We start from the raw sequence: 12409 nt of genomic DNA on the forward strand, positions 1-12409 counted from the left end.
TCAGTGTTGACAGCTCATGATACTGTAGCTCAACCTCACAACCTCAGTGTTGACAGCTCATTTATACTGTAGCTCGACCTCCAAACCTCAGTGTTGACAGCTCATGATACTGTAGCTCGACCTCACAACCTCAGTGTTGACCGCTCATGATACAGCAGCTCGACCTCACAACCTCAGTGTTGACAGCTCATGATACTGTAGCGCGACCTCACAACCTCAGTGTTGACAGCTCATTTATACTGTAGCTCGACCTCACAACATCAGTGTTGAGAGCTCATGATATTGCAGCCCGATCTCACAACCTCATTGTTGAGAGCTCATGGTAATGCAACTCGACTCCACAACCTCAGTATTGACAGCTCATGATACTGTAGCTCGACATCGCAACAACAGTTTTGACAGGTCATGGTACTGCAGCTTAACCTCACAACCTCAGTGTTGACAGCTCATGATACTGCAGCTCGACCTCACAACATCAGTGTTGACAGCTCATGATACTGCAGTTCGACCTCACAACCTCAGTGTTGACAGCTCATGATACTGCAGTTCGACCTCACAACCACAGTGTTGACAACTCATGATACAGCAGCTCGACCTCACAACCTCAGTGTTGACAGCTCATGATACAGCAGCTCGACCTCACTACATCATTGTTGACGACAGCTCATGATACAGCAGCTCGACCTCACAACATTATTGTTGACAGCTCATGATACAGCAGCTCGACCTCCTAGAACACTGGGTCACAGTGACACTGGTGCCTCTCGGGGCTATATGGCTTTGAAGTTTTTTTTAAACTTATTTACCAAATGTCTGTAAATTTACTTCATTGTTAGAAAATGCAGGGTATTCATATATTTCTTGCAATACTATTTGTATTAGTGCAAATCTGTACGGGTTCTTTTGCCTTTAAATAATATATATATATAGACAATAATGCCCAGTTATTTGTTTTTTTTATTTGAAAATGCATGTAAAGTGTAACAACAATTGTTCAATAGAAATTAAAAGTTTTCTTTATTATAGAAGAACTTTGCCCCAGTTTTATCCACAGCGGAATGTTTGTTGCTGGCTTGGTGAAGAGTATTTGATAATCCACTTGGTCCACAGAAGAATACACCAACACTTATCCTGTAATAGAAACATACAAATCAGATTACAGAGTTATTCCCCCTTTTCCCATATATAAACTCAAAATACTGAAAATGGACAATGATAATCAAAAGGGCTTTATTTATAAATGTTTAGAGGATTCTTATTTATTTTACTACAGTTAAACTTTATTCTGTTGAACTCAGATATGTGAAAAAAAGCGTCGATGGTTGGAAGTATATTGTAGATGTCATTACAATTTCTGATTATTTCTAATATGTACAACTTGTTAATTCAATCGATCAATTATGCACAGCCTATTATTAGGTAAATCCATAAAAAAAATTAGCATATCTCTGTAAACATATTTAGATATTTTAAATAAGTCAAATATTAATAAAAAGTACATGTTCTCCAGCATATCCAACTATTATTTTCATTCCCTTTATGAAAGTTTAAGTCTAAATTACCATAAACTTATGATTTTTTCATGTCTGGAATGTTTCTGCAACGTCTTTCCATGTACAACTTTTATTCCTGACCTCTATCATTTTCTGTATATATTATGATCATATGTCATTGTAGTAACAATATATATATTGATAAACATTTTTGTACTTACCCAGCATGGTCTTTAGAAATATTTTCAAATATTTTGTCCCAGTTTGGTCGGCCATAATGTGTTTTCTGCTGTAGTCCTGTTACTGGGTCTGCTTCATCGCCTTCATGTAAAATTATGTTTTGAGCCTAAAAGCGTAAAATCATAATATGAGCCTGATAATTGAAATGAAGAATTGTATTCTGATTCTGGTTCTAAAAAGTGCAGAATAGGATAATATTTATTAATTTAAAGTAGCAGTGTGATTTGAAATACTGAGCTTGTTAATTGCAATGACAAATTATATTCTGAAAACAACATGTTATCAATTGCATGCATCCAGATGTATGTTCTGGATGACCTTCATTAGGAACACTCAAAGCTGAGTTTTTGAAAGCCAAGAAATTATAAGAACCAAAACAATTTAAGAGCTATTACAAAAAAAAAATAAATAAAAAAGCTGCCTTGCATAGATTACCGTAGACCTATTTGGCACAACTTTTTGGAATTTTGGATCCTCAATGCTCTTCAACTTTGTACTTGTTTGGCTTTATAAATATTTTGATATGACCGTCACTGATGAGTCTTATGTAGACGAAACGCGCTTCTGGCGTACTGTTATAATCCTGGTACCTTTGATAATAATTGACCATTTGTTGTTCATTGTTGTTGGTCTTTGTTTTGTCAATTTTTTTGTTTAGTTTTGTTTTGGGCTGGTTGTGAGGTCTGTTGTTCAACCCATTATTTTTACATATTTGAGCAGCTCCTGTTATCCTTTTTTATGTTTTATCAAACAGACAACCAGTGAGTCTATTAGTAAAACATTCTACTTTAAATAGTATTCCCAAATTACCTGATCTTTGTCCCAGCCTCGGGTTAGGTAGATATTATAGGTTAGGAAATTTGTGTTTCCCTGTTCAGCCATCTGAGTATCAAATTCTAGTAGAAGTTCTTGCATCCATTCAAATGAGTTAGTATCTGGACAGACCCAGTAAAAATATACCTTTCTTAACTTCATGTCTCCATCAGGATTCATACACTGGTATCTACAGGATTAAAAAAATCCATTAAGACCATCATACAATTTAAAGAAAATTACAGCAACACATAGACCAAAAACAAATTCTTGTTTTGCTGATTGAAACCCCTCAAATTCTGTCGGATACAAAGATGAATGACAGATGAATTAATGAAGAAACAAACATGTAAATGAATAGAAACACAGACACCAGTACATTGTATAAGTTAACTTTAAACTGCCTTCTTCAGAAACTAAGGGTATAGTGATTTAACACTTGTGCTGAGTTCATAAAGACGATTCGTTCATTAACATATCAGCATATAGATAGATTGAAATTGAGAGATGATATATTTGACTTATTCAAATTGATAGTGTTTCAATTATATATAAAGGCAAATATTGTTTTAGGAATTAAACCCCATCACTCAGAAACGTGATGTTTCTTTTTCAAACCTTATATATACTTCTGTTTATGCAAAAAGCAGCTGTTATTGAAGTAATTACCTCAGGGGATGCAATCCCTTCTTAATTGAATTTTAAACGCTCAAGTTGATTTCCTTACCTGATGTGTTTCAATATAGATGCAAATGGAGTAACTCCTATCCCTGCGGCTACAAATACATCAACTTCATACCAAAATATGTCTTCAGTAGCAGTACCAAATGGTCCATCTACAGCCACCCTGAAATAATCAGCAAATACTGTGAAGTATTCTCTTTTTGATTAAAAACTTCAGTGCAAAATACATTTTCTAGATCTGTTCCAAATGGTCCATCTACAGACCCCCTGAAATAGTGAGTAAATGCATTGAAATACTCTACTAAACAAAACATCAACTTCATAGCAAAATTATATCCCTAGTAACAGTTCTAAATGGTCCATTTTACCACAATAAATGTAACATGAAACATACCAAAATGATATGACTAAATTAAACTAGAGGCTCTAAAGAGCCTGTGTCACTCACCTTGGTATATGTGAATTAAACAAAGGGAGCAGACAGTTCATGACAAAATTGTGTTTAGGTGATTGTGATGTGTTTGTACATCTTACTTTACTGAACATTCTTGCTGCTTACAATTATCTCTATCTATAATGAACTTGTTCGTGTAGTTTCAGTGGAAAATGTTAGTAAAAATTTACAAATTTTATGAAAATTGTTAAAAATTGATTATAAAGGGCAATAACTTCTTAGGGGGTCAATTGACCATCTTGGTCATTTTGACTTATTTTTGAGTCTTAAATTGTTGTACATTATTGCTGTTTACAGTTTATCTCTATCTATAATAATATTCAAGATAATAACCCAAAACAGCAAAATTTCCTTAAAATAACCAATTTAGGGACAGAAACCTAACAACCAGTTGTCCGATTCATCTAAACATTTCAGGGCAGATAGATCTTGACGAGATAAACAATTTAACCCTTTGTCAGATTTGCTCCAAATGCTTTGGTTTTTGAGTTATAAGCCAAAAACTGCATTTTATCCCTATGTTCTAATTTTAGCCGTAGCTGCCATCTTGGTTGATTTGCCCGGTCATAAAACACAATTTTTAACTATATAGCCTAATAATGATTCTGGTTATGATTAGTAAAATTTGGCCCAGTAGTTTCAGAGGAGAAGATTTCTGTAAAAATGGTTAAAAATTGACTATAAAGGGCAATAACTCCTAAAGAGGTCAACTGACCATATTGGTCCTGGTGATTTATTTGTAGATCTTACTTTGCTGAACATTTTTGCTCTTTACAGTTTATCTCTATCCATAATAATATTCAAGATAAAATCCAAAAACAGCAAAATTTCCTTAAAATTACCAATTCAGGGGCAGCAACCCAACAACAGGTTGTCCCATTCATCTTAAAATTTCAGGGCAGATAGATCTTGACCAGATAAACAATTTTACCCCATGTCAGATTTGCTCTAAATGCTCTGGTTTTTGAGTAATAACCAAAAACTGCATTTAACCTCCATGTTCTATTTTTAGCTGTGATGGCCATCTTGGTTTGATGCTGGGTCACCGGACACATTTTTTAAACTTAATACTCCAAAGATGATTGTGGCCAAGTTTGGATTAATTTGGCCTGGTAGTTTCAGAGGAGAAGATTTTTGTAAAAGATCATGGAGATTTACGAAAAATGGTTAAAAATTGACTATAAAGGGCAATAACTCCTAAAGGGGTCAACTGACTATTTTGGTTAAATAATATGTTGACGTATTTGTAAATTTTACTTTGCTGAACATTATTGCTGTTTACAGTTTATCTCCATCTATAATAATATTCAAGATAATAACCAAAAACAGTAAAATTTCCTTAAAATTACCAATTTAGGGGTAGCAACCCAACAATAAGTGATCTGATTCATCTGAAAATTTCAGGGCAGATAGATCTTGACCAGATAAACAATTTTACCTCATGTCATATTTGCTCTAAATGCTTTGGTTTTTGAGTAATAAGCCAAAAACTGCATTTTACCCCTATGTTCTATTTTTAGCCAAGGCGGTCATCTTGGTTGGTTGGCCGGTTCAAAAAACACAATTTTCAAACTAGATACATCAATGATGATTGTGGCCAAGTTTGGTTTAATTTGGCCCAGCAGTTTTAGAGGAGAAGATATTTGTAAAAGTTAACGACGACGACAGATGACGGACGACGGACACCAAGTGATGAGAAAAGCTCACTTGGCCTTTTAGGCCAGGTGAGCTAAAAGGGCCAATTTCTAATCTATTTGATTAATCAAATACAAATCAATCTATGGATTATAATGTTAATGGAATCAACATAAGCATGTTTAAAAAAAAAGTTTTTAAGAGACTGGAACTGTCTCTTGCAAAAACGAAATACCATTTTCATTTTCACTATCAGTTTTGATTATATTAGAAAAATACTTTATAAACTGTGTGAGCTTAAAAAATTGTGTGGATTCACCATAAAAAGGAAGACTGAGAAACTCAAAGTTATAAATCAAGGACATATCAGTACTTAAATATGTGAAGAGCAAAATCAATAAAAAAAAATTGATAGTTATAATTAATAATAAATCATTTACTGTTTAATATGAATATAAATATAAAAATATAAAAATGTTGATCAGTAACTAAAAGTGGTCAAAATATTGTGATTTTTCCATTTTTTTAAATTTATTTATCAATTTTTATTTAAACTATGATATATTATGAGTGTAGCATTTAAATTTTAAACCTTGACCTTATTCTATTTATATATTCGTGATCATGACCTCTTATATTTACAATGGTCTATAATGACCATTGACCACTTGATAAAATTTAAAATCTTTGAAGTCCTAAAGGATTAAGATAGCTATCTATCAGTGCTTGTACTTAATTTACATTATTTCATGGACACTAAGTTATGGCTAGTCTTACGATGAATGGAAGTTTATTTTGTAAATTATGTGAATCTGTTACAGACATTAAATGGAAATGTTTGCAATGTGATATAGTTATGTGTGAAAAATGTAAATTGAGAATTCATCCCAACATAAAAAATGCGAAAGATCATAAAGTAATGGACATAAAAGAGGTTGCACAACATTCTTCAAAGTTGGATTATAGAAACATTAAGTGTGCTGAACATTTGGGGCAAATTTGCAATCGTTACTGTCTGTCATGTGACAGAATTGTCTGTCCGATTTGTACTTCCAAAACACACAGTAAACATGCACTATTGGAAATTGGCGAAGGGTATGAAATTCAATTAGAAAAACTTAAGAATAAACAAAAGAAAATAAGATCAAATATCGAAATCTTAGGCCAAAGGAAAACTCAACTGATCGACACTATTAAGACGGAAAATTCAAAATATAGGGAAACAAAGAAAAAAATTCATTCTCAGAATGTAATTTTGAAAAATGCTGTTGATCGTCTTACTGAAAAACTAGCAAAAGACTTGGACCAAAAATGGGAAAGTATTCATAATAATACGGAAAAAGAAGAAAAGAAAATTTCACATCAGAAGAAAAGTTTAGAAACTTGTCAATCAAAATTAGAAGACATTGTGAAGTCAAGAAATGTTGCCAAATTTTTTGATGATTTTGGAAAAATAACAAACAATATCGAAGACATTGAACCTGTTGAACCTTTTGAACTAAAGTTAATACCCACATTTTTACCAGGGGAAGTGAGTGAAAATAACATTGGATCATTCCATGAGGTCATTGATAAAATTAATTTCAGAGTTATGAAACAGTATAATACTGAAATACCTAGAGTGGATTATATTTCTTCAGGGGCTGACAACTCGGTATGGATTACATGTAATTCACCAGGCATTTTACATCAAGTGAAGCTAGATGAAAACCTTCAAACGTGTTCTAGTTTTAAAATGAAAATATTTGGCATGGCAGAAAATAAGTCAAATGACTTGCTTCTCATTACTGGAGGTGACTCAGTGCTCAAAATGGTTGATGGAAGCACTGGGGATATAGTTGAAACCAACTATGACGTAGATCCACTAATTCCGACAGCTATCCATGTCATGGAAAACGACACAGTTTTAATCGGCACTAGAAGTAGTGGTCCCTTGTTTCCAGTTACTGGAAGACGTGTTATAATCTCTATGGAAAAGGATGGACAACAGAAATGTTTACTTGAACGTGATAAAAATAATCAGCGTCTTTTTACGTACACTGAAAACATTTCTAGCACCAAAAATGGCCATATATGTCTAGTGGATCAACAACACAGTGATGGAAGAGGAAGAGTCCTGATCATTGGTCACAACAAAGAGATCTTACAGACATACAGTGGTCACCCTGACCTGAACACTAAAACAAGGCCATTCAAACCAGTAGGAATAGCGACCACACCATCCAATAAAATCATTGTACCAAACTTAAACTTCCATACGTTACACATTCTAAATAGTTTGGGACATTTCATAACTTACTTCAACACAAGAGATGTCGGAATACAACATCCATATTCTATGGCTTTCAGAAACAATGGACAACTTTACATAGGATGTACAACACCTATCGGAAATTCTGACAAGGCGAAATTATATGAAGTAGAAATGTTTGAATAAAACTTATTATTTGTTCAAATTCATGTACAATCTAAAAGGGAGCTTGTTAAAGAAAAAAGATTTTTTCCTCATCATATTTAAACAAGAGCTAGCTGTGTTTAGTTATTCATTTAATAAATCTATAATTAATTAAATTAGGAATTAAAGCCACATTTGTTATTCTTATCACCAAATACACAACATATTACTTTATTATGATACACTTTTCATTTAAGAAAACAAAACAATAAACTAATAAAAAAAAACATACTACAAAAGTTATCATGTTGAAGATAAATTGCACTTTAAATTTAACTTTTAAATTAATTGCATATAAGGACAAGAACATGATAATGTAATATGAACAATTAGGCTGTTTGGTACAATAAATAAAAAAGAAAATGTGGTATGTTTGCAAATGAGACAACTATCCATTATCCACAAAAGACCAAAATGACACAAACATTAACAATTATAGGTCACCTTACCTTCACAATAAGCCCCGTAAAATTGTCAAAATGTCTGGAGTCACACAATATTACCAACTATCTGTTTAGCTGGTATAATTAGATCTGCATTTCCGATCTCCAATGCAAGACAATTGCGCAACAGAAAATGCCTGTACTAAGTCACGAGTATGGCATTTGTTTTTCACTTTTTCTGTTGATTGAAAGAGTTTGAATTTTGACAATTTTTTAAGGACTTTCTTTTTTGAATTTGCCTGGGAGTTCTTGGAGCATATATACAGGTAATCAATATTAAATTGCCAAAACAAAAACACTAAAACACTGCCGCTCACTTCAGAGTTTCCTGGAATGTTACATTAATTTGTCAAGTGGTTAACCTATTTTGTTTTGTTTATTGATGGCTATAATTGATTAATTTTTGTTTAATGTCAAGTGGCAGATATATCATGCATATCACATATGGGTATATACTAAAATGATATGAATATATGCTATGCTAGGACCTAGACAAAGGAACTCTGATTTTTAATTTGCATGCTAAAAAAACATCTCACCAGAAAAAAAATTGTGACAAAGACTGATTTGCACATTTTAGTTTTACTTAGCCAAGGATCAAACCTATCTTCAAGACACAGTTTTATGAATATCAATTGATATAACCTACCAATGTCCTTTCAATATGATAAGTCCATGTATCAGATATCAGAGCATGATTAAATAAAACATCTCATCAAATATACTAGGCTTTTTATTTTGTAATCCAGACCTGTGTTTAGTTCTCCATATTCTATTGTCAGCTTGGTACACTTCATTAGGGAAACTCAGTGTGTGTTAAACCTATGTTTTTTTTATAAACACATGTTTCAATGTCAGCTAGCATAACAAAATAAAATTCCTCAATGGGTGCAGCCTGATTCTGACCGCAGAGGTTGGACCCTGACAGTTTGACACATTATTCAAGCTTGATACTGTTTGAATTTGGGTTGTGATCAAATTTTTGTCATTATATAGGTTTCTTACACTAAACAAATGTCAAGATCATACAAATCTATTGCACAATACTGTTCAATTAAAGATTTCTTCTTGAAACTTTAAAAAAAATTGAAATTGCAAAAATTGCAAAAAAATTGGAATCCCTTAAAAAACAAATTGATGAATTTGACGAAGATGACAATGCAGACAACAACGCAGAAGATAACATCATACCATTAAATTTTTTGCAGTTGTATAAAAAGCACAGAAACCTGTTTATGGACCATACTTCTGCACAAAATCATCAGACCAAAACTAAATTTTTACTGGTCAGATAAAGAATTATGCCAAATATCAAATTATTATCTTGATGAAAAAAGTGTAAAAGATTGATTTGCCGGACTGATAGACAGACAAAAAGGCAGACAGACACACACCAGCAGACAGAAGGACAGACAAACCTAAAGTCGTTTCCTTTGACTGAAGGGGACTTACAACTTACATTGGTAGTTTAGATGTAGCTGTGTAGTCATCATCATCAATATGGCAGGCTTTAGCCAGAGCATCAGTCCAATCTCCAGCTCGTCTGACGTGAACAGAGAAATAATCATCTTCTGGTGCCTGTACAAAAGAGAAAAACAAATAGAATGAAATTCAAAACAGTGTGGCTGTGGCCATTGATTGACACATTAAATTCATCCATTGACTAGGACAATTTAGGTGCCATTTGTATGTAACGACAAACTCACTATGCACTTTTAAAAGACTCTTAAACTATGGGGTCACCAAAGGTTCTCAACACCTAAATAAAGATATTGAAAAAAAAAATCAGAAAAAACACGATGTTTTGATTTATATCAATTATATAAAATTAAAACATAAAAGATTAATTTTCAAATTATTTTTATAATTAAAGGCGTTTAGAAACCTTTGGTGACCCCACAGTTTAAATGTCTATCAGTGAACATTGGCGTTACGGACAAATGTTCACGTAAATTGTCCCAGTCAATGGATGAATTTAATCTGTCAACCAATAGCCACAGCCACACTGTTTTGAATTTCATTCTATATCAAACTCAAAGGTAAATTCAAATAGGGGGAAGTAAATTAAAACTAACAACATCAAACATAAAACTTTTATCAACCAATTGAATGAAACAAAAACAACTGTCATATTCCTGATTTGGTACAGTCATATGTACACAGATTTACACTTTCAAAATAATATATTGTGGTTTGTGTTTTAAAAATTTAACCCCCAAACCTTTCACGATAGTTGTAAAGCTGGGATGGGGATTTGCTCGTCAAATAATAAAAAATTTGTAAGGGTTCTGCGGAACCCAGTGTCTCGCCTACTTTTGCTGTAAATCGCAGGCTCAACATAAAGGAGGAAAAAAAATCATTAAAAATATTCCTTTTGATTGTAAGAAGCATCTGTCCAAGTTTGGTAAAAATGTAGGATAGTTAATGAATCTAATTAATGTTTTGAAAACTTAAACTGCAGACTGTATGTTATGTTAACTGGAAGAAAATGTAAGTCCCTTTAAAAGTAAAATACAGAAAAAATGGAAATATCTTTTAACAAAATTTACTTCTGGATACTATCTTATGATCATAAATAAGCTTCTGTCCAAGTTTGGTACAAACCCAGCTAGTTTAAGAAAGTTATTAAATTTTTAAAAACTTTAACCACAGAGTAAATGTGATGTTTCTCTGTAGAAAAACTAAGTCCATTTAAAAGTAAAATACGGAAATAATGAATTTATTTTTTTACAAAATTTACTTCTGGATACTATCTTATGATCATAAACAAGCTTTTGTCCAAGTTTGGTTCAAACAAAGGATAGTTTAAGAAATTTATTAAAATTCTAAAAACTTTAACCACAGAGTGAATGTAATGTTTCCCCGCAGAAAAAACTAAGTCCATTTATAAGTAAAATAAGGAAAAAATGGAATTTTATTTTTACAACTTTTCTTCTGGATACTATCTTATGATCATACACAAGCTTCTGTCCAAATTTGGTAGAAATCCAGTGTAGTTTAAGAAAGTTATAAAAATTTCAAAAACTTTAACCACAGAGTGAATATTTGTGGACGCCGCCGCCGCCGCCGCCGACGGAAAGTAGGATCGCTTAGTCTCGCTTTTTCGACTTAAGTCGAAGGCTCAACAAAAAGCACTTCACATAAATGTTGTTGATTTTGTATTAGCAACCAATTATGGCATATTTTTATGCATTTGGTGCAATTGCAAAATAAGCAAATTTAATCCTGAGTTTGCACATTTCCATATGCACAGTACATGTCCTTGACAAATCAATTGTGAAAGAATATTAACAACTTAAAAGTGAATTTTTTCATATTCCTATGCATTATAAGCTCATGCCGAGTAATCCTGATGCATTTTTTTTGTTTATAGAATATTCTAATTCAGCTTTTTTTGTTAAACCCTAGAGGATATTTGAAAGATGAGGAATTGGTCTTTTTTTTTAAACAAAGATACTCTTTTTATCAAATGTCTACCTCTATGTAATAAAAAGAAGAACAAAACATTTCATAGAATAAAAAAACATACATCAGTATTAGGCGAGCACCGATTTGAGAAAAAGCCTCTCGTTAAGGTTTTTAATGCACCTATCGAACACACAGCTAATTTTGGTATCAATCGAAAGAAAAACTTCTAGAGCATTCGATTTGGGTGGTCGTCAACGTTCCCTATGGTCACGTTTCATGCAAATCTCACGAGAACACAGATATGTCGAATTACTTTGGATTATACGGTGATACTTAACATTGCATATATCGGCATTGTTGTAAATATAGTATTCGTTTTTATCTAAGATAGCTTGGACTACATTCTAAAAAGACATGGTATCCAATAAAAAGAAGATTTTATGAAAAATTAGTTGATTCTGAGGCATCTGTAAGACCAACCCTAAAATGTAAAAAAAATACTAATTTTTTTTAGATTGTCAGTGTCAATGACTTATTAAAACTCTTATATGTTTTGTTTTTATAAATTCCATATACCCTGAAAAGATTGCGACACACATCGAAGCTCAATGATGGATAATAAACGTTTGACGACTTTTCTAAAATCTGCATTATTAAACGGTATTCCGGATCTGTATCGTGTTTATCCCAGACGCTAAACATTTATATAAATCTAGTATCTAATATGCATAGGTAACACTTGAGTTTCCAAAACACAAGTCGTGTTTCAACATATTACTAGATA

At 32.6% G+C, this 12409-nt stretch overlaps 2 protein-coding genes across 2 annotated transcripts in view; one reads left to right on the top strand and one right to left on the bottom strand.

The window, feature by feature from the left end:
- Positions 1-999: 999 nt before the first annotated feature.
- The window catches only part of LOC134686831 (cytochrome b-245 heavy chain-like), a 28510-nt gene continuing 17100 nt past the window's right edge, over positions 1000-12409 (bottom strand). Inside the window, exons 11-15 of the mRNA XM_063546635.1 lie at positions 9677-9795; positions 3274-3393; positions 2544-2736; positions 1715-1839; positions 1000-1131 (exon numbers count right to left, since the gene is read on the bottom strand). Of these exons, the coding sequence (XP_063402705.1) occupies positions 1005-1131; positions 1715-1839; positions 2544-2736; positions 3274-3393; positions 9677-9795 (684 nt within the window). The 3' untranslated portion in view covers positions 1000-1004. The remainder of the gene's footprint in view (positions 1132-1714; positions 1840-2543; positions 2737-3273; positions 3394-9676; positions 9796-12409) is intronic.
- On the top strand, positions 5960-7813 carry LOC134686832 (uncharacterized). The gene has a single exon (XM_063546637.1). The coding sequence runs from the start codon at positions 6083-6085 to the stop codon at positions 7754-7756; it is 1674 nt and encodes a 557-aa protein (XP_063402707.1). The 5' UTR covers positions 5960-6082; the 3' UTR covers positions 7757-7813.

This window comes from Mytilus trossulus, chromosome 10 (genome assembly GCF_036588685.1).
Source record: "Mytilus trossulus isolate FHL-02 chromosome 10, PNRI_Mtr1.1.1.hap1, whole genome shotgun sequence".
In the NCBI taxonomy this organism is placed as follows: domain Eukaryota; kingdom Metazoa; phylum Mollusca; class Bivalvia; order Mytilida; family Mytilidae; genus Mytilus; species Mytilus trossulus.